The sequence below is a fragment of the Melopsittacus undulatus genome, chromosome 3, assembly GCF_012275295.1.
Source record: "Melopsittacus undulatus isolate bMelUnd1 chromosome 3, bMelUnd1.mat.Z, whole genome shotgun sequence".
Taxonomy (NCBI): Eukaryota; Metazoa; Chordata; class Aves; order Psittaciformes; family Psittaculidae; genus Melopsittacus; species Melopsittacus undulatus.
Window position 1 is genome coordinate 5591138 of NC_047529.1, and position 21630 is coordinate 5612767.

Below are 21630 nucleotides of genomic sequence, written 5' to 3' on the forward strand. Positions count from 1 at the left end.
GCTGTCAAAAGCATGTGTAGTTCTCTGCTGCTTGTACCTCTTTTCTTCCATCAGGTTTTGAACCTGTTGTTGAAACTGGAATAGAAATTAGAGCTCTCGAATTTACTGGGTTGTGGAAATAGGCAGCTGGATTGAGGAGATCCAAATGAGTATTCCTACTGAGGGAAGGGCAGCAGCATGATCTCAACCACATTATCACTCATAGGGGAATTCAGGACCACAGGGTCGCAGGAAACCAGGCTTCATAACTTGTTTTTCCATGTCTACAATATGAAACAGTAGCGGAGCTTGTTTCTTGTGGTTTTGGCTTTGTTTTAGTTTTATCTTAAATGCATACTATCTGATCATTAATGGAAGTTCCCCATCTGTATTTCAGCTACTCATTTCCTTATCCTCCAAGCGGTCTCTAGTCATCCTCCTTTGTTTTGGTTCTAGATCATTTCAGGTCAGTTCCTTTCTGATAAAAAAGTGGGTACCTATGTAGAAGTGGACATGTTTGGCCTACCTGTGGATACAAGAAGAAAAGCTTTGAAGACCAAGACCTCTCAAGGCAATGCAGTTAATCCTGTATGGGAAGAAGAAACCATAGTGTTTAAGAAGGTCAGTGTAACCCTTGCTTCCTAAAAGTGCATCATGCTTGATTTATCACTGTCCAGTAGCATAATGTTCTGGTTTACTGAAACTTTGCATTTGCTAGAAAGAAGAAAAAGAGATCTTGAATAGATTTCTTAAACTGTTTATTGTTAACCACGTAGGGTGTAATTTTGCTCATCTAGTTGTGCCAGCTCCTAATAACATTAATGAGTTTACAGTCATCTTGATTGTTTCACTGACACAGCTGGAATCAGTGAGATGTCAATAGGCTCATCTGCATGGCACAGTGCAGTGCCACTCTATGAGCAAGCACAGCTCCCAGCAGCAGTTTAACTGAACGACCATGGTGTTTGGCCTTGCCTGAACAGCCTTCCTGGTATCCTGTGAGCAGGAGGATGTGAATAACAACCTGACTGTCTGAGCTAGCACACTGAAAGCAATCTGTTATCTCTCCTTAGCGCTCCATTGTGCAGTATCCGGGGCCTATAGGGATGCTGAAGAGGGACTCTTCATTAGGGACTGTAGTGATAGGAGAAGGGGTAACGGGTTCAAACTTAAACAGGGGAGGTTTAGATTGGATATAAGGAAGAAATTCTTTACTGTGAGGGTGGTGAGGCACTGGAATGGGTTGCCCAGGGAACTGCTCCATCCCTGGCAGTGTTCAAGGCCAGGTTGGACGAAGCCTTGTGTGCCATGCTTTAGTGTGAGGTGTCCCTGCCCATGGCAGGGGGGTTGGAACTGGATGATCTTAAGGTCCTTTCCAACCCTAACTATTCTATGACTCTATGATTCTATAGAAATACAGCCCAGGCGATGAGACAACATAAATCCCATCCCCGTGAAATAAGACATAGGCTCCTGAGTTACTCGTGCAAGTTGAACAATATTACTCAGACTCAGTTCTTTAAACTTTGAGGGAGCAGAAAAGACTGAGCATGTTTGAGGGTTGTGCAGTGTGAATTTCTGACTGTGCTTCTCCATACACTCACAGCCAGCTTTTTAATAGGATCTCTGGGGTTTGCTTACTGGGCCCTGTAGTTAAGTGGATCCTGACTCCAGGTGTTTGTCAACCAATGTATTTTATATTTCCTTCAGCAAAGGTAGCTCACAGAGGTGTTTACACAACCTGTACTTGCAGCCCTGCTTTCTAGGGAGTGCAGCCCTTTTCCCTGAATATTTGGCCTTCTGAATGACTTTCCTTTGGCAGCCTGCCCAAGCTTAAGTTTGGAAACATCGCTAGCATTTTTCTTCTGTAATGAACTTCTAATTAGTGTACTTCATTTCTCTATTTAGTTAACGAACACGCCTGACTGCCTCTGTGCTCAGAGAAGCATAGAGTGCTATTTTTAGTGATGTTGAGAATAAATAGAGAAGCTCTAAGGTTTGGATTGGTGCTTTTTTTTGCTTCTTTCTCCTTTTCCTTTCGTTGTCTAGGTAAATTTTGGCACACGTGCTGAAATAACATGTTTGTGCCCAGGTTAGAAATATCTGTATTTGTATGTGTATTTGCAGTAAGTAAGAAAATTAATTATACTACACATCTTTTAAAGTAATATTAAAGATTCCTATATTAGTAAAGCAATTTAATCATCTTTTCCAGTTTCTTGTGTGTTTTCTCACTGTTTGGACTTCGTTCTTATGTGGTGCCATGACAGCATCCAATGCTTGTAAACACCCTGCCCAATTAAATCCTTTTAGCCCAGCCAGTGAGTATGCTGCAGCACATTCTGCTGGGGTTGACATGGTTCATGTCATTCATACATTCATACTCTGCAAAGCAGGTTGAGTTCCTTGGTGTGTTTTCAAACACTAATCTGCCTGTCAGTGACTTTTCTTAGTCAGTAAGTACAACATCATTGGCACAAACACAAAGGAAAAAAACATGTAGGGCTGTGAGTAGTGATCAGAAATCAGTGGTGATCAGGGGGGCTTGAAGTTGAGCTGATGTGCTCCCTGGTATTACATTGAAAATGGAGGGTCAAACTGCAGGGTTCAACATACTGTGAATGTTTCATGACTGAAGAACTTTTCTGTGAGGGTTATCTTGACATGCAGGTGATCCCACCCTGACCTCCTTTATGGTCAGACCTTCCTATGGATGTGTAGTTGTTAATGTCTGCTAGGCTGAACTTTCTCTGCTATATTGCCTATGAAAGGATCTGTTTCGTTCAGAGCAGAAAGTTAATAACGCAGCAATATTGCCTTCTAGGTCGTTTTGCCTTCCCTGGCATGTTTGAGGCTAGCAGTGTATGAAGAAGGAGGGAAATTCATCGGTCATCGGATACTACCAGTCTCAGCAATTCGACCAGGTAAACCGTGTTCTCTGTTGAGACAGTTATGTAGGGAAAAGAAACAGCAAACCAGATCTCAGCTGCTGTAAATCAGCAGCCACTCTGCAGATTTGTAGCAACTGGAGATTTAACCAATCTAGCTCAACTTTGCAAAGGGAAACACCATATTTCACCAGACATTTCAATTTGTTATGATCCAGCAATGCCAATAGAGTTAAAGCACCAGAGACACTTGGTTGGCACTTACTTGTCTCCAGTAGGTAACTGCATGCTCACAGATGTATGCTAAAAGGTGCACACTTTTGAGTGGAAAGTGTGCAGCAGCCCATTTTGTTATCATATTTGTTACAATGGGAGATGGCTGGGAAAGGAAGCAAGATATGCTCCTCTAATGTAATTTTTACATGCATGCAAGGACTGACCTATATACAAGCTGTTGTATCTCTGTAATAGCTTTAAATCAACCCAAAATTATTTCCATCTTCATTGGTGAAATAAAAATGAACAAACCAAAAAATCATTACTGCTCTCCTCTAAATCAGAGTATTTCTGTTATAATTAGTGGCCACTTAAATGAAAATTGACACGTGTAAAAACTCAGCCTTTATTTTCCAGGCCAGAGACTTGCTAGAAATCATGTTTCAGAAAGATGCAGGGACACTGGAATTTTGAGCAAGAGAAGCATTCGACTTCAGTGCCAGCTCTTCCAGTGAGGAGAGGAAACTAAATTAGGGCAAGCATATGGGCCATAAACATGCTCCCAGCTTCACTCATACTGGAAAAAGAAGGATATCTGTATCTAGCCTCTACCTTATCCAGCCAGCCCTAGCAGTAGCACAAAACTCACATGTCCCTGTATCTGTTGTTCATATTATTCCTAAAGACCTGCTCTCAGGTAAGGTATAAACCAATCCCTTCTCTTGAGGTAGACTCTTCTAAGAGCTCCAAATGCTTTTGCCTGAGCTGGTGTGGGTCTCATGGCCTCATTGGAAGTACAGACAGGCTGCATGTCACTGCTCCAGGGTTTCCTTACCAGTTGTCACTCCTCTTTCCCTTTTCCTTCCTTTTCTCTACCCTGCTTTTCCCCACACATCCCTGCCCATTCAGTTCTGCCAGCTCTGCCAATCTCCACAGCTTTGTTGTGAGCCAGCTCAGTTTATCAATGCAGCAGAAGACTCTCAACTTTTTTATTCCAGCTGCATTTTCTGCTGGCTTAATGGATGTAATTGCTCTCAAAGTGCAGAGGAAGACAGGTGATTGGAGAGGACAAAGGGGGATGTGAAGGATTTCCCTCTTCTCATGAAAGTGAACACAACTGGTTGCCTTTCATGGCACTTGCCCTTCTAGCAGCATGGAGTCCATTCAGCAGAGCACTGAATCATGCAGCTGCTTTTAAGTTTGTGCTCTTTAGAACAAAGGCCACTGTGTTAAATCATACAAGAACTTCCAATAGCTTTTACCCATGGGTTTAATCTCTGTCATTTTGACTCCAGTTATCATTAATTTCCAGCATGCTGATTTTAGTTTGTGTACATGCTGATAATGTGCACAAACTGCTGAAGGAGCTTGAGAGAAACCTTTGAAATACATAGTTTCTGTGGTTTTTGTGACATTATTGAGAAGTGTATCATGCTGTCATACAAACCCATGGAATTGCCATTATTCCCAAAGCAAGGATCGAACCATTACTTGGACAGGGTGTTGTTCACATCAGCCAAGTGCAGATCCTCCAGATAGGTGCATCCTGCTCATGACTTATATCCTGATGCAACCCGTTTATGTGGCTCCATGGCCAGGCCTTAAAACAGCAGCTTCAGCCATGGTGTGAGAGGCACCAGTTTGCAAGGCAGAGGATGCAGCTTTGCAGCACTGCAATTCTGTATGAGTTTGTTGGGTCTGGAAGTTCGCTCCTCCCATTCCAACCTGTGCACTTCCATCACTGTCTTATGACCTTAGGGGAGGCATTTCGGGGAGCTAAATTGATAGAAGACTCTGCTGTTTCTGAGGGTTGCTTTTTCCAGACTTTAACTTGCTGAGCTACCTGTCTACAGCCAGAGAAGTGTTAGGGAGCAAGACAAAGAGCAGGGGATGGTGGTAGGTGACTGGGAGAAAGGGGCTGAGACTGTCCCATCTGTGGTGCCTTGATGTTAACTTAGCTAAGCTGCTCTGTAGTGCATGCCCTCACTCTTACAAGACAGCCAGCTTTCAAAACAGCCTGAAAACACTCTGGGTTTTGGATCTATTTCTAAGGTTGGTCACATAAGAGGATTCACACACACACACATTATAGATATAGTGCCACATTGTCTGGTTTTTAAGAGGGATACTGTGTTGTGGATGGGTTATTACATCTCAGTTTTCTTGGCTGTTCCTGAGTACTACAAAGGTCACTTCTGAAAATTAAATAAGAGCTAAAAAAACTCCCAAAACAGTCAAAGGTAATAAAGTAGAATGCATCAAAACAATAATTTTTAGCATTATCATTGTATAAATGACAATTTTTAGCATTATTCACAGATGTAAAAATGAAGGGAAGATATGATTTTAAGCTGTCATGTGCCTTTCTAACAGTCCCTTGTCTGTATACTTACCTCTGGAACCCTCCAGGTAAATCTTTCCCTACCAGAAGTCCCTGGGGTTGCTTGCTCAGCTGGAGCCACACTATAAATAACAAATGATAACACAATTACATTAGAAATGCCTGCGGAAGAGTTTATGCTCTGAACTGGTTGTTCCTTATTTTGCAGGCTATCACTACATCTGTTTGAGGAATGAGAGGAACCAACCTTTGACACTGCCAGCTCTCTTTGTGTACATAGAGGTCAAGGACTATGTACCTGATACTTATGCAGGTAAATCTATGACATTCTCAGACTGAGAAGTATAAAGGTTAATTGAAATGCAAAATGCATGTGGTGGAGATGTCTTCCCACAATGAGATAACAGAACTGTGTACAGACCTCTATGTCTGATGGATCATTATGTCTCATCACTCATACAAGAGGGCCTGATTCACAGTGACCTGCCTGAGGTTTAAGATTAGGCCAGCTCTTATTTTCAGCAGGCTTTATATGACCCTAAAACAGGAAATACCCCAGACATTTGCCATTGAAACACAAATGAAACTTTGCTTACGTGACACAGTAGTAGCTAGTGGTTTCCTAAGCAAAGTGCCATGCTTAATGTACAGCATTGTGTTATGGAATTGTCTCCAAACAAGGGTAAATTTACACACCACACTGTATTCTGTATAGCTAGTTTGATTTTTAAGAAAGCTTTGGAAATCCATCATAAAACATTGTGCAGAAAATGCACATCCTTGAAACCCAAGCACAGAGTCAAAGACTGTTCCTGTTAGAGTATTTGTGCATGATGGTGTACTCCCCTCCACCGTTTCTAGGACCTAGGAGTAGCTATGAGCAGCAGATCTGTATGAAAAACACTGTCTCTTTCTTAAAACCTGAGAAGCAGGGGAATCATGACATAAGGGCTTTGAAACTGAGGTATCTGCATTATTTCTAGATGTGATCGAGGCCTTATCCAATCCAATCAGATATGTGAACTTGATGGAGCAGAGAGCTAAGCAACTGGCTGCACTGACCCTGGAGGATGAGGAAGAAGTAAAGAAAGAGGTAAAGGAGGTTTCAGAGTCTCTGCAAAATAAGTTACAGTATTTAAAAGCATCTACTTTGCTTTGAAAAGCAAATACTGACAGTCCTTGGGAATTGTATGTGTTGATTACTTGAATACCTGTAAACATCTCCAATAAAATACACCCAGAAGGACACTCAGGTATATTACAGCGAGAAGCATTGCACTGTGTGTGTGGTTTCACTGCAAACAGCATGCTGTGTATGTTTAAAGGTAAAGAGACACCAAAAGCTGAATGAAAAACCAGGTGTTGGTTTTGTAGCATGTCATGTGCTATGTAGCATATGTAGGATATGAAATCTTAAGAAGTCATTGCCTGTTGTTTCCCAGTGTGATGCTGAAGTTCCCCTTAAAAATAAGAGAACTCTGTGCTAGTAACTTTTCCTGAAAATATCATTTTCCACAATTCCAGGCTCCTTTCCTGGAGAGGTTATTCTGTTGAGAAGTGTTCACGTATCTCAGACTATGATGTCTCTATACATTCCATGTGAGCAAACTAAAGAGACCCAGTATAAGCATACAGTAATTTAGGTGGGAAGGGGCCTCTGGACGTCACCTGATCCAACCATTGATAGATCTTATGAAGAAAGATGAGGAGGGAGGAGATCATAGAGTGAATAAATGATCAGGCCTATTCCAGCTTAGCTGAAAGATATGAAAGCCACATTTGTAGTTGTTAGGTGTGTGGTTTGGGTGTATGGGATTACCTCTGGGCTAACCTGTAAGCCCTATTTTTCTGTCTCATTGGTGTGGATGCATACAAAAGCACAGATGTTATTTTGAGCATAACTGAGAGTCCTGGCACTTCAGCTTTGGTTTCTGTTAAACTCTGCGCATTCAAACATTCAGTCTCTCAGTTCCAGACTGTCACTGGGATGCCTTTTAGCAGTGTTTGAAAACATCAACCTTGCCTTACAGAGATCTCTTGTGTCAGATGTTAGGCACATCCTATGAATCAAAAGGCACTCGGTACAGGTCTCTAGTGAAGATGGAGAAATGCCTCATAATCGTGAACGGCCCTCAGCTCTGGTACCTGTCTTCTTCAATTCTCAGATGCACAGAACATCATTGAACTAGATTTTGTAACCAAGAATACATTCCCAAAGCAGACCAGATGAGTGAAAGTCATTACAATTCAGTGGCCAACAATTTACTCTTTGTGCAGTGTCACAAGTTCGGCTGAATGAGGACACCGTGAAATGCTCAATAGCATCTTAGACATTTATCTAGGACGCTCTACACATGAGATTCTATTTTAATAGCAAAGTCTTTTTTTACCATAATCCTTTAAATACCTTGGAGGTCATTTTTACTTTTGAAATAGTACAGATTTTCCTGGTCTGTGCAGGCTTATTTGTTAGTTAGAAAAACTGTCACAGAGTATGTTCTAAAGCAAATGGGAAGGAGGAATGATGAATTGTAGCACTCAGGTAGTGCCACCATCTATTGTGAAAGCTCATAGGATAAAGCAGCTTGTTTTGGAGTAGCAAAAACTACCTTTTAGGAGAAAACTGCCATGATTGTAGTGATGTTAAGAATGTATAAATGTTCAGTTAGGTGTCATAGCAAGAGACAGGTGCAAAACTGCTGCTTTAAGTGCAATCTAAACACCATTTTTGCCTTCTGTTTCTAAACGTCCATCCTGGATAATGAATCATATTAGGAGATGACAACGTTTTCTTCATCACTCAGCCAAGCTGACTGTTTTGATCACTTACATGGGCCCAGAAGAATCACATCGGTTAGTAATTGCAAGTAGTTCACTGGCAACATAGCTAAATAAACCCAAGTGTGTTTGCCAGGAATGTACACACAAGTGCACCTGGATTCGATTTTCCCATGTACAGTTTCACATTTACACTCTGTAAATGTTTGTGGGCTAAGCTGTGCTGTCTCCTAGCACAGATTCCACCTCCCCACACCTCCTTCCCTCCCCTCACACACATTTATTTGTCCGAGCTGGGTTCTTGCAGCCCGTCACAGGAAAACTGAGGGGTTTCCTTTGCTGCTTAGAAGTTCAAACTGCATCTTTGTCAGAAGCTCCACAGGCTTCTTGCAAACCGGTAGTCAAATCAGATCCCTGATAGTGAATTCTTTTGAACAAATGAATTAGCCTTTCTTTAGGATTCAAATTAAACTGCCTGTTCATGATCAGTGTAATAACACAAATGATGAACTAACAAAATTTACAGCAAGTTTTCTGTGTGTTTCATATGTTCCTGCCATAATAGGAATTAGCTTTCTGGTCAGCCTGGCCTTAGAAAAGGTATTTTTTCAGAATGAAAGCATTATAATACCTCCAAGCATGGGGTCTACATCTTTAACTGTAGGTATCTGAATACATAATAAACCTTCGTAAGCATATAGGTAGTGAAGGTTCCCTTCTCTTCCCCTGGCTGGTGTCCTTTACAGAGAGGAGAAATAAGCCATAGTAATGTGCAGGATGTTCCTTGGTGTGAATGAATCCCGGTCTGAAGTGTGTTGATGTAACTAACTTGCACATTTTCACCCCAGTGGTCACAGCAGCAGAAGTGTGTAGGGGCTTGGTCAAAGCTAGCCAGAGTGAGATGCATTTTGGCTGTTTTGCTGGTGTGATGTCCCTGGGGCTTAATTCCCACTGCAGAGTCAGGGAGTCAGAAGGCCTTGCTGGCTCAATAACGTGTCTGACATGGAAGCAGCAGAGCGTCTGACCTGTTGTTCCTACCCATAAAACAGTGTTGAAGTAGCAACTATTGTTTTGCGTGCTTGGATATAAATCATAGAATCATCAAATGAAGCCAGTTGGCTCCTTTGTTAAATCAGATGATTTTGATAAGGGAAAGTAAACAGAAACGTCTCTAGGAGAGCAGCTGCATGTAGCATAGCTGATATCACTCTTTAAACTGAAAATGCAGGCGTAATTTTGCCAATCAAATTGATCACACCAAGTTGCAGTAATGGAAATCCAGTTCATTTGATGCTTTTTCTAGGGAGGCCATGCTTACACTTGCATTAGATTTCCCAACCCCAGTACATCACAGCTCCTTTCCTCTGGGTATATAAAAATAGACCATATAGATAAGTACCTGTATGGGTACATATCTTTCTACTTAGTAAATATACTGTCTTGCAAAAGACATGGTAACGTGGAATATAAACCAATTTCAGTGCATATTGAAACCATAAATTACAAGGCCGGATTACATCATGTTTTAAAAACAGCCAAAAATATTCTCCACCAAGGAACAATGGTGTTTACTTTAGTATTCTGTGTGATGAATTACGAGAAGAGAAAGTGCTTTTTAATGAGATTGCTTGATGTAGTGAAAATTACTCTCCATTCACTTCCTGATCCTGTCTCACATTTCTGCTTTAGCTTCTGAAAACAGATGGTTTGTGTCCAACCCTGACAGGGTATTAATAGTTCCTCAACAAGCTGCAATGAAGCATAATCCCCCAAAAGGAAGATAATACCCACTTTCCCATGCAGAGACTTTTGGGGCACAGACTTGCCAGAAGTTAGGAATTCTAGCTGTATTTGTATTAAATGTTGATGATCTGTATAGCAAACATTGTTTTTATTAAACTAATGAGTTGCATCTTGTGAGGAGTATGTTCTAAGGAGAATTGAGGGGATGACCATGTTTTTTTGCCACAGCTACATCGTTCTACTGTCATAAATGTTGGCTAGATTGTGTTTTTCCTTATTTTATTGCAGTCATTCCTGCTTGAGATAAATGATGTTGTTGGCATTGGTTTTCAATTGCATCATGTTTCTGACTACAGCATCTCTCTCCTGTAATTTGGGTAGAAATAGGCTACTAAGACAGGAATAGTTCTGCAATATGCAGTATGTTGTCAGGGCCAAGATGAAGGCATCAGCAGCAGGAGCAGCACAAAACACTTAGATCAAAATGTATTTTGCCTCTGATGATGCAGTGCAGGCTGATACTTTGCAAGTGTGGAGTAATCAAGGGGAAAAACCCAACAATTGCGATATCCTGCCTCTGCGTGTAATGTGATTACCATCAAAGAATGAAACAGAGCAGCTGAAGGAACAAATCCAAAACCACCCTGAGACACCATGGCAACTGGCCCCTTGCAGGGACAGCAGGAAGCAGGGCTTGGCCATTTCAAAATACGAATGGCTTTGAATGACCTTCTTTTTGCTGAGTGCTGGGCACTTGCTTAAAACCAAGGGAAATAAGGTGTTTAAGGCACAGTACAACACGCGCTGTAAGCCTGAGCCTTTAGGCAACTGGAGAGAAAGAAAACCTTGTGGAAAACGCTTAAATATTTGGATACCACAGATGTATTTATACAGCAGGATGGAGGTACTGTTTACATATTATCCTTGGAGTGTAATTACAAGAATGTGAGATCTTGGGAATCAGAAGCATGTCTCTGTTCTGTGAGAACGGTGAATAACGATAGTGCTGCGTGGAGCTATGGAATGTGAAAGTAATTTTGTGCACACGTTTTGTTCACAGCAGGGATTTGAGTAGCATTTTCAATCCAGCTTCTGTGTTATTTCTAGACAGGTTTTATGGCAGAAAACAATGCTTTTCAATAAAAGACAGATTTCACATCTGGTGCAGCTAATATGGACTGTGCTGAGAGACGTCCCCCATGAGTTATAGCCTCTTGTAAGAAAAATAGTCTTTCAGCATAATACATGCTCTATTTCCTCTTGAAATTTACCCTGCAAAAATGAACCACCTGGATTACCCAAGCTCTTAAGGTTATCGTTTTGGTTTGTTTGCTGTTAGGATGATTTATATATAACATTTACAGAATATTACATATGTAAAAAAGAGGCTAAACTAGACCTGCAGATAAATAAAGGAAGTCTGTTAGTTAGGAAGAATAATGGAAATCATTCTGTATTTCTAGGTTGACCATGGAGATGCACCATCAGAAGCTAACTGTGAGCCTAGGCCAACACCAGCAGAAAATGGAGTCAATTCCACTGCCTCTCTTACACCGAAACCAGCAACTCAGGTTGTCCATAGCCAACCAGCACCAGGTAAGAAAAGAAAGGAAAACCAATAAGGTCCTGTCTTTCCAAAATAAATCTGGATAATAATTTCTCATGTGCTTGGCATTTAAAGAACAAAGGTGGGGCATTGCATTTGGTTGGTTTCATAAAATAGGTGTAAATTTTCCTCCTATTATTGTATGCTCTTAGGGCCAGTCTTCTTCAAATATACCAGTATCTTCTACTTAAAGAGTTGCTTTTCTGGTGCAACTGAAGTTCATTAAAAGCAATAAAACTTGCTTTTTTTCTGTTTGTTGCAAGTGCAGGAATGTCTTTAAACTGGTTTTGCACATATGCATGATTTATGATTATAGTTACATTGAATTCCACACACAAAATAGTCTCAGATACTCATATATTTTGATAGGTATTGGAACATCTCCTGTAACAAATGCTTGCTAAACCACAGTGTTTCAATTTTAAGACTGCAGTCTTTATAGGCTTCATCTAACTGACTTCTAAGGAGCTGGAATTACCTTGTGCACAGAAATTTTGCGCTGACAGAGTAATATAGGGCAGTTGTACTAAACATCAGCCCAATACCACTTAAATGAGTCATATGAGTGAGCTCAATAGCATCCTTCTCAGAAGGAAAACAGCAAAGCTCAGGTGGGTGTTGGAAAGGTCTCTTTTTGTGTGGGTTCATAAACCCATAGAATGGTTTGGGTTGGAGAGGACCTTAAGATCACCCAGTTCCAACCCCCCTACCATGGGCAGGGACACCTCACACTAAACCATATCACCCAAGGCTCTGTCCAGCCTGGTCTTGAACACTGCCAGAGATGGAGCATTCACAAGTTCCCTGGGCCCACAGGATCAGTGTTGCTGTTGCTACTCATGGGTTTTCTCAAATGACTAACAAATGCCCACGTCAGTGTGTGTGTCCTCTGTCACCTACCATGTTTTAATATGCAGTCAAGCAGCACGATAATGGCTGTTGTCTTAAAACAATTAGAATTAGTCATCTGTTTTACCTCTAGGTTCGGTGAAAGCACCTGCAAAGACAGAAGATCTTATTCAGAGTGTCCTCACAGGTAATATATATACACTTTACACTGCATTAAATGCTGCACTTCTTTGTCAAATATACTTTGTATGAAATAGGCCATCTGGCTTAGACACTTCCATGAGCAATTGGGACTGCAGTAACCCATAGAAAATGTGCAAACCATGTTTTCTTCCTCAGCTCGGAAGGTATTAAATGTTTGAGCATGTTTCATGAGATCAGTATTGAGTGCCAACAGGGAATTTTCTTGAAGTATCCCAGTATTATAGTTTCACAGGCACCAAAAGACCAGCACCGTTATGAGAACAGAAGCTAAATTTGCTCTGAATATTGTGAATAGTAGTGAAGCCATTTTATCTTCATTGCCCTTGCAGTGTTCCCATTGCTCCTACAAAACTGAAAATGAGCATCACATTAAGCAAAGTGGCCTGTCAGTTAAATAGTGCCCTGCTGCTCAACTGGGAGTCCTGTGCTCCAGCTTGACGTTAGATTGCAAACCTCCTGGCTCAATTCATTTTATAGCCAGTCTCCTATGCTAGAACAAATCTTATGTAGGCCTATATTTAGGAGTGGAAAACAGGTAAGACCCATGAAATTCTGTGTTGAGAGGCTCTTATTCAGCCTCCCTCATGTGCAGTAGAAAGAGGCTGGCCTTAGTTGTGGTAGTACCTGCTGGCCTCATACAGTCAGTCTGGTGTCTGGGAAGGACTCTTCAGTCTGTTTTTTCTGTGACCCCAGATCATGCAAGTCATCTTTTCGGGGCTGGGGTGTTTTTGAATTGCTGTTTTGGGGTGAGCCCATGCACGTCAGATGCAGACAGACACTGAGCTCACGCTGTGATCTAGATTCACAGAGCAGGATATCCTTCATAGCTGTTGTTGGATGACAGCGCTAGATCGCTACCAACTTAGCTACCAGTCCTTTGCTGGACTGGCAGTCAGATGGCCATGACTCCTCTGATGCAGGATCTCCATGAAGAAGAAAAGTGAAGTCTCTCCCAAGATGCCAGGATGAAAACAGGACAGATGCCTCCAGGCAGTAGAGCAGGCAGCTGAAGTGCTCTTTATGAAGGGGGTTTAGGCATCAGCATGTTATGTGGCCCATCCAGAGAGAAGGCAGACTTGAAGTGCTGGTACAGTGGGTATAAAAAAGATCTGTACTCAGATCTGTGTAAGGTCATGTTTTTATATGTTGAGCTGATGGGAATATTTTGCCTCTGAAAGGGCTTGAGGAAAGAAAATACCTGGGTTTTATTTTGCTGCATATCTTGGTGTTCTAAATTTTCATCTCTCTTCTTACTCTTCTATCACTTAGAATTGTCACAGTAGTATTAGTCCGGTTAGCTTATTTCCAGGTAAGTCTACTCAGTTTATGCTGGCACATTTCATTTACCTGCAGTAAAGCAGCATGCTTTGTTTCATCCCTGCTAATGGCAGTTCCTGGGTTCTCTGATTGAAATCATCCATTATTAGAAAATTGAAGTGGCTTTTGTTATTATCATTGTAGAAGTGGAAGCACAGACCATCGAGGAGCTAAAACAACAGAAGTCTTTTGTTAAGCTTCAGAAGAAGCACTACAAGGAAATGAAGGACCTTGTAAAGCGGCATCATAAGAAAACCACCGACCTTATCAAAGAGCACACTGCAAAGTACAATGAAATCCAAAATGACTACCTGCGACGGAGATCGGTTCTAGAAAAGACAGCAAAAAGAGACAGTAAGAAAAGGTATGTTGGACATAGCGTTCCTGTTCTTGGTAGAGGAGAACTTCACTCGAGTCTTCTTTTATAGCAGACAATTAATATGGAGGCAACATTAAAGCACAGAAAAAGATCAGAAGCAGCAAGATTCCCATGTAAAATGAAGTCAGAGCCTTTGATATGGAAATCATCAGGAACAGCACTCTCCATGATGCACTGCTCTCCTGCTGGAAGCCAGATAAGCTGTTCACCATGTTATATACCTCTTTCTCTGTAAATGAGGGCAGCCAATATTTATTTGGGACTTGCCCTAGACCGCTGGTACGGGTGGGTAACTCAGCTGTGCTGCCAACAGCCCTCAGTGGTTAGGTAGTGAGCTTGATCACAGCCTATGAGAGGGGACATCCACTGCATACTGGGACAGCTGAGAAACCAGACTGCAGTGTGAAAGAACTCAGGCCTATCTGGATAAAGGGCTTTACTTTCCTGCTTGGGTCAACTGCAGAATGTTTCATCAGAGCACATCATCTTCTCCCATGCTGACCTCCTTTAGGAGGAGTTCCATGGACTTAATAATATAACTTTATAATATAGCTCCTTTTTCAAGCAAGGAGAAGGTTTTGCAGCCATCATACATAGTTGTCCTGCCCATATTAAGCAGTTTGTTTACTCTGGGCCACCACAGTGTATTTGCTAGTGGTGGAAGAGACCCAAGTGTCAAAACAGGAACAAACCTAAGTCCTCTTTTATACTATTTGCGGGTGAAACAGATACCCTGAATTTGGAGATGAAGAGCATTGTCTCCAAGTTAGAGCCCTTGAAAAAACTCACCCTAGAGTAGAAGGCATCAGATACATAACTAGGTGAAAGAAACACTTGAAAGGTATAAACATTTGCCTACTGTTTAAATTATGGTTGATCAGACCACTTGGGGATCTCATAATGATTGCTTGGCTTTGCCTCTGCATGCACGTTGCTTCTATGCTATGTCTGTCTCGAAGTCTTGCATTTCCCTATCTCTCTATGTGTGTTGATATGATTTTTATATCACTTGTTGTGGTAATAATAAGGAAGGAGAGTTGTATTTATCATTATCAGTTTGAAATGCAAAGACTGTTACGACTTGATAATCTCTCCACAGTTATTGTCTTGCTCATATGGCAAGGCTCTATATATTAATAAAGAGCAATTCTTATGTATATAGCAAAATGTATACACACGTATATGTCAGACATTGCAGTGTCTGACACTCTTGGAACTGAACTTTTATTTCTGCCATTACTGAAGCGTTCTCATTTTAACATAACTTATTTTTTACAGTAATTAGATAAGCACAAAATTCCTTTAACTTTCACACAAAATGTATGTGGCTGCAGTTCTTAAATATGAGGACATTGAATGAACATTAAATAAAATGACCTGATACTTTTTGGTAGGAGATCATTAGAGATAAAAGCTGCAAGCATGCTCTTGCTGCCAACTTTGTTAATTGTATACCTCTAAATGTCAGTGACTGAGATTCAGGCCATAACTTGTCCCTGGGAAGAAGCTTATTCATTTATGCTTTCTTAATGACAGAATGTCATTGAGTTTAATAAGAGCTTAACACTCATACCTATGTTCAGCTGGCCTTAACTGTTGCCAGTCTTCAGGCTTTTGGGTTCTACACTTGAGTTCAACAAACTCCCTTAATAGCTGGATGTCAACTGCACCCACAGTGATACTTTACCCATCATCAGTGTGTGTAACAGTAGCAGACAAAACAATGTTGTGTTCCTTTCTTTTCTCATATTCTATTCAAATGGAAGCAGAAAATCGAACTGAATAACTAAAACAACTCATTTTGAGGAAAAGGGATTTTAGTTGGGTTTTTTTTGTAGCAGAAATCTGACAATAAATCAGTATCACACCGTAAAAACCTGCAGTCTATTACATGGAACTGTCACAGTGATTTCGGAGATGTGAAGTTTTATGTGCAGAGAAATCTGCCAAGTTAGAAAATCTGAGGTTGAATTTTAAAAGGCAAGGACTATATTTGTAGGGATTTTCAAACATGCAAGTACATATTGGCTCAGTCAGCAGACTTCTGATAGAATACTGCATCCCAAGGAAAACTGCCATTTTTATCATTTTCAGTTATTTCTGGAGCTATTTGCTTTAATTGCAAAGAGTAAAACTTCATCAGGAGCCCCTCTATCAGATTGCCACAAAAGGGTACTGTGTGTGGTCGGATGCAATCTGTGTTTCACGCCCTTGCCTAAAACTGGGTCCAGATTCAGTAAAGCCATTGAGGTATTTGTTCATACACGTGCACAAGTGTTTTGCTGGTGGTGTTCTGCAGTTTCTTTAATGATAGTGTCCCTTAAAAGGCAGTTTTACTATTTTAGCCAGCATTTAGAAATAGGCCTTATTTCTTCTTCCCAAAGATACAAGAGAAATGTCAGCTTTAAAATGTATAATATAATGGCATATATGCTGACATTAATATTCCTTAATGCTGTCTGTAGTTAAATTGTCCTCACCTATCCCACTGACGCCACTTAACCTCTTAGTGGAATATTCAGATACAACCAAAACAGAAGGAATAAGAAGAGGCTACCTTGGGGTTTGTTTCCTCAGATGGATGAAAGCAGCCTGGCATTATTTCAGTTGAAGTAACAGGAATTGACAGCAGCAGCAAACTTGAACCCAGGAGACAGGAGAGAGGCAGCAGTGTAGTGAGTTCTCTGCATCGTGAGCTGTGCATATATTGGAGTAGCAAGCTCATTTTTCTCACTGTTCAAGGTTTTGCTGTTTTAGCTGTCTCAGGCACTGCTCTCAGGTTTCCCAGGCAACTGCTTTAACACCTGGGCACAGCAGTAAACACAGCAGCAGAGCAGGGACACAGCCTGTTAAAGGGGTTTCGGCCATATTTGTCTTGGGTTTGGTTTAGTGCTGGCCTGACAGTGAACCTGCTTTTGCTGCTTATTTTTCCCTTGAGCAGTTTAGTGTCATCCCGTCTCCTTTCCCAGTCGCTTCTCTCCTTCCTTCTCTCTTAAGACAGAATAAATAGAAACAAAAACCACCCCAGACTGTTCCTCAGTGTTGATTTTTAGTTTCCCCATTATATTTTTCCTTTGCTCCTCTGTGCTTCCTTTCTGAGGTTTGCTCCCCACTGGGGTGTTAAATTCCCTCTGAAAGTCAGCAGCCCATAGAGCACTTTCCTCTCTGTGTGCTATGCATGGCATTTCCTGAAGGGGGGAGAATGTACTAAAGAAAGGGATGAAAGGGATGTTTTATAAATGCAGCTATAAAGCTACCATCATAAATCTATTGCTGAGTGCATGCAGGGATGACTCTGTTTTCACAGTACTTAGCATTCACCATCTCTGCTGAGGACTGTGCAGCTTTGAAGTTGGAGTTACATGTCTAGAAGTGGATAAACAAGTTGATGAGCATCTGTTTATGGGAAATCTTGGCAGTTTCATTTATAGCTCATTTGTACTCTGGCTCACACCACCATGATGGGTTGGTAAAATGAGGTTTAAAAGCAACAGGCATCCCATGAATAAACTCTTAACACAGTTTTTTCCTTAAAGGTTACATTATTGGACTTACGAGAGCTAAAATCAGCTTCTGTCCCTATAGGTGGTGTGCTCAGAAACTTATGGGACTATATACAATCAGCTGCCTCGAAGATACTGGATATGGTGTTTTAGACCTTGTCTGCATCTGTCTGTCTTTGCAGATCTGAAACGGGCAGCCCAGACCACGGTTCTTCAACTATTGAACAGGAATTAGCTGCACTCGACTCCGAAATGACCCAGAAGCTAGTTGAGCTGAAGGAGAAGCAACAACAGCAGCTGCTGAATCTCCGACAGGAGCAATATTACAGTGAGAAGTACCAGAAACGAGAGCACATTAAGCTGGTACATTTGTTATGTTGTCTGCTTTGCTTTAGCAGTCTCAGGGCGCGTAATGAAAGCAACATGACAATATAATTAAGTGGGGCTTCCTCTTCCTGGGAGTCCATCTCAGAGCTTGATTTCCCTGTGGTCTGCTGCAAGTTCAAACACTTGTTGTGTCACTTTGTCACTAGCACTTGTAACAGCTTGGAAGGGTTTGGACAGAAGGCAGAAAGGCAACAGGATTATTCCTACTGCTAACACAGAGTCCTTACCTCTAGTTACGTAAGTCTCAGTTTACTGCAGCTTTTGGATGACATTCCCGTTTTGTTCTGCCACTCTTTTAAACAGAAAACACTCAAGGAGGTAAGAAAATAGATTAAAATACCATGAAACTAGATTCAAACATGCCCCCAGGGCACAGGGTTGAGCCAAGCAGTGTTCTCTTGCAGATGAAGGCTTTAAGGGGATGCAGGATATAATCTGTATACAGGGAAGAAATACTTTGTGTTCATCAGTCCAAGCCAGCTTGTTTTTACAGCTGGAGTTTGGCTGGCAACTACAGCAGGATCTTAGGCCCTCTGAGCTGAAAAGAAGGAGCTTGGGCAGATGGCAGCTGATGCTGCTGGATGTTCTCAGGCAGAAAAGAACATTTTTAAAGGGTGTTTCAGGAGTGCAAACTGTTCCTCAAGTCCAGGCCTCACAGGTTTTTTCCTATTATATGATGTTTTGCCTTATTACGTGTTGGCTGTATTGATTTGTCTGCTCTGCCCTGCCATCCAAACACAGCAGGTCAGAGGAGTGATATGAGTAGATCTCTCTCAGCAAGGCCTTTTCACAAAGTCATCCTTGTGGATCACAGCACAGGGCTGCAGTTCCCAAGTGGTGCCCTGTCTATCACCAGTTGTATGGCTGCATTCAGGTAAAAGTTTGTCTGCATCTCAGAGGTTTTAATCATTATAAAAATGAGCCATTTTTGACCCACAGAGTCAAGCTTCTATTCGAAGCTAACTCATTTCTCGTTTCAGAATGAGAAATGGCATTTGTCAAAGCAGAGTTACATTTTCAACACTATGCAGTTAGGTAGTGTCAGGATAAATGCATTTTTTGGCACAGAACTTTCAGACAGTTTTCCCTTTGAGCTGAGCAGGAGTTAATATTCCAATTAAAATCTACCTTGCAGCTGAGAGACTCTTTGTGATGTATTTCTTTTAGAGGAGAGCCTATTGTTGGTATCTTTCTTCCTTTATCTAAGGACTGAAAAGCTGGATCAGACTCGCTAGGCATTATTGTAACGTTCTCTGGATCCTCATCCTGAGAGGATTATTTTACAGAATCAGACTTAAATTAGAGGGGGTGATCAAATCAAATTGGTTCCATTTCCAACTTTAATTCATCACTCATTGAACTAGCACACAAGCCCTGTCCATGTCTCCTCTCCATCAGCATCAGCGCCATGAGAACCCTCTTTTTATTAGCGTTTTCAGCACGAATGGGACTGGACCCAGCAGATTTCAAACCAGTGACTTGAATTCTATTGAATCCACAATTCTGTGATCAAAATATAGGCTATGTTTCTCTATGCTTAACTTTCTCAGCTCTCATGAGTTTTCAATACCCACCTGACCACCCTGATACCCAAGCTGTTCCATGTAATAATGCTCAGTGCAAGAGGAATGTTTTCAGCACTCGCAGAGAACCTTGAATACTCAGTGACACAGGATGTCAGTTTGTAATTTCTATTGCTTACATTCAGTTTGTGGCCATGTATGAATTACACAGACATTTTAATTCCTAGTAGAGATAAAAGCTGCAAAATGTATTTGTTTTTAGCCTTATAGTATCTGAGGGGGGCCTACAAGGGTGCTGGAGAGGGACTCTTCATCAGGGACTGTAGCAACAGGACAAGGGGTGATGGGTTCAAACTTAAAACAGGGGAAGTCCAGGTTAGATCTAAGGCAGAAGTTCTTTACTGTGAGGGTGATGAGGCACTGGAACAGGCTGCCCAAAGAAGTGGTGAATGCTCCATCCCTGGCAGTGTTCAAGGCCAGGTTGAACAGAGCCTTGGGCAACGTGGTCTAGTGTGAGGTGTCCCTGGCCATGGCAGGGGGTTGGAACTGGATGATTTCTTTCCAACCCAACCATTCTGTGATTCTATGATTCTGATATCCTGAAACTGCATCACCTGAGTGTACAGAGAAATAGCAGTTTCTGTGTAAGCTGAACACACATAAGTCAGGCTGAACAGCACAAGAAAGCATTTACACTGATAAGAATGTTTACTGGCTTTTGGGCATTTGTAATTACTCAGGGAACACTGTAACACTTTCATGTATGGACTTTTAAGGAAACTTAGATGCATGTCTGATGTTTAGCTGAAAATACATCTTTTTGTTTCTTGGGATTTTCTTTTTTTAGCTTATTCAGAAGTTGACAGATGTAGCAGAGGAGTGTCAGAACAGCCAGCTAAAGAAACTGAAAGAAACATGTGAAAAGTAAGGTGCTATTCCCCTTATAATTGATTACTCCTCCCTGTGGGGTTTGTTCAGATGCATTTTGAACTTACTTATTTGTTACGCTTTAGAGAAAAGAAAGAATTGAAGAAAAAAATGGACAAGAAGAGGCAGGAGAAGATCACAGAAGCAAAATCCAAGGACAAAAATCAAATGGAAGAGTAAGTCTATCCCTAGATCCATACCCTTGTATGTTACAAGGGGGCAAGATTTCTCACAGCTGAGAAATCAAAGAGAGGTCTCAATCCTAAAGTACAAGGCAGGTGTAATACCTCCCCAGAGCAGTGGAGCCCTTACCTGTGCTGGTACTAATTTAATTTCCTGGGACTAATGTAATCTCCTGTTCTGTGAGCATTGAGAGTCTGGGGGGGTCACAAAGGTGCTGGTGAGTGCCATGGGGACATGCCTGCGAGTGGCATGACTGAGTGATTCAATAGGATGTTGTTAATCCAGACACTGCACCTCTGAGTATAAACAGACTTAGTGGCTTCGGTTCCTGCAGGGTTTGATTTCACTTTAACTTAGGTTTTTATCTGTGGGTTATCTTTTCTTCTGAGCTCAGTTAAGCTGCTCTCCAGAAGAAACAGCAGCAACACACTGGAAGGTTTGCTCTTCTTTGGTGATTAATTCCCCTTGGATGCTGTGATGATTCTCCTCCAGTGACAGTGTTACTCAGTGTGCAGTCTCTTTGGGTGTGAGAGAGAGAAAAGCTGAATTCTGAGGGTGCAGGTCCTGTGAACAGGGACAGGAGTATTCATTTCATTCATGCACCACCAGAAAATACAAACTGTAGTTGTGCAAGTTGATCATATTCTTCCCAAGGGCACAGGATCTAGGTTTGTTTGTCCTCCTTCATTGCTTTGGAAAGGAAGTAAAAAAGAAAATGGAGTATTTTACTTTTGCACTGATTGGTGGGATATTCTTGTTACCAACCTTTACTTTAGTACCATTTAAGGACACTTTAAAATACAGGAG

The 21630-nt window shown here is 41.4% G+C and overlaps 1 protein-coding gene across 1 annotated transcript in view; it reads left to right on the forward strand.

Moving 5' to 3' along the window:
• Window positions 1-21630, forward strand: part of PLCB1 (phospholipase C beta 1) — a 165599-nt gene that overhangs the window by 79964 nt on the left and 64005 nt on the right. The window contains exons 18-27 of the mRNA XM_034060375.1: window positions 436-600; window positions 2804-2903; window positions 5633-5737; window positions 6408-6517; window positions 11409-11541; window positions 12534-12587; window positions 14066-14285; window positions 17986-18166; window positions 20561-20637; window positions 20727-20816. Of these exons, the coding sequence (XP_033916266.1) occupies window positions 436-600; window positions 2804-2903; window positions 5633-5737; window positions 6408-6517; window positions 11409-11541; window positions 12534-12587; window positions 14066-14285; window positions 17986-18166; window positions 20561-20637; window positions 20727-20816 (1235 nt within the window). The remainder of the gene's footprint in view (window positions 1-435; window positions 601-2803; window positions 2904-5632; window positions 5738-6407; window positions 6518-11408; window positions 11542-12533; window positions 12588-14065; window positions 14286-17985; window positions 18167-20560; window positions 20638-20726; window positions 20817-21630) is intronic.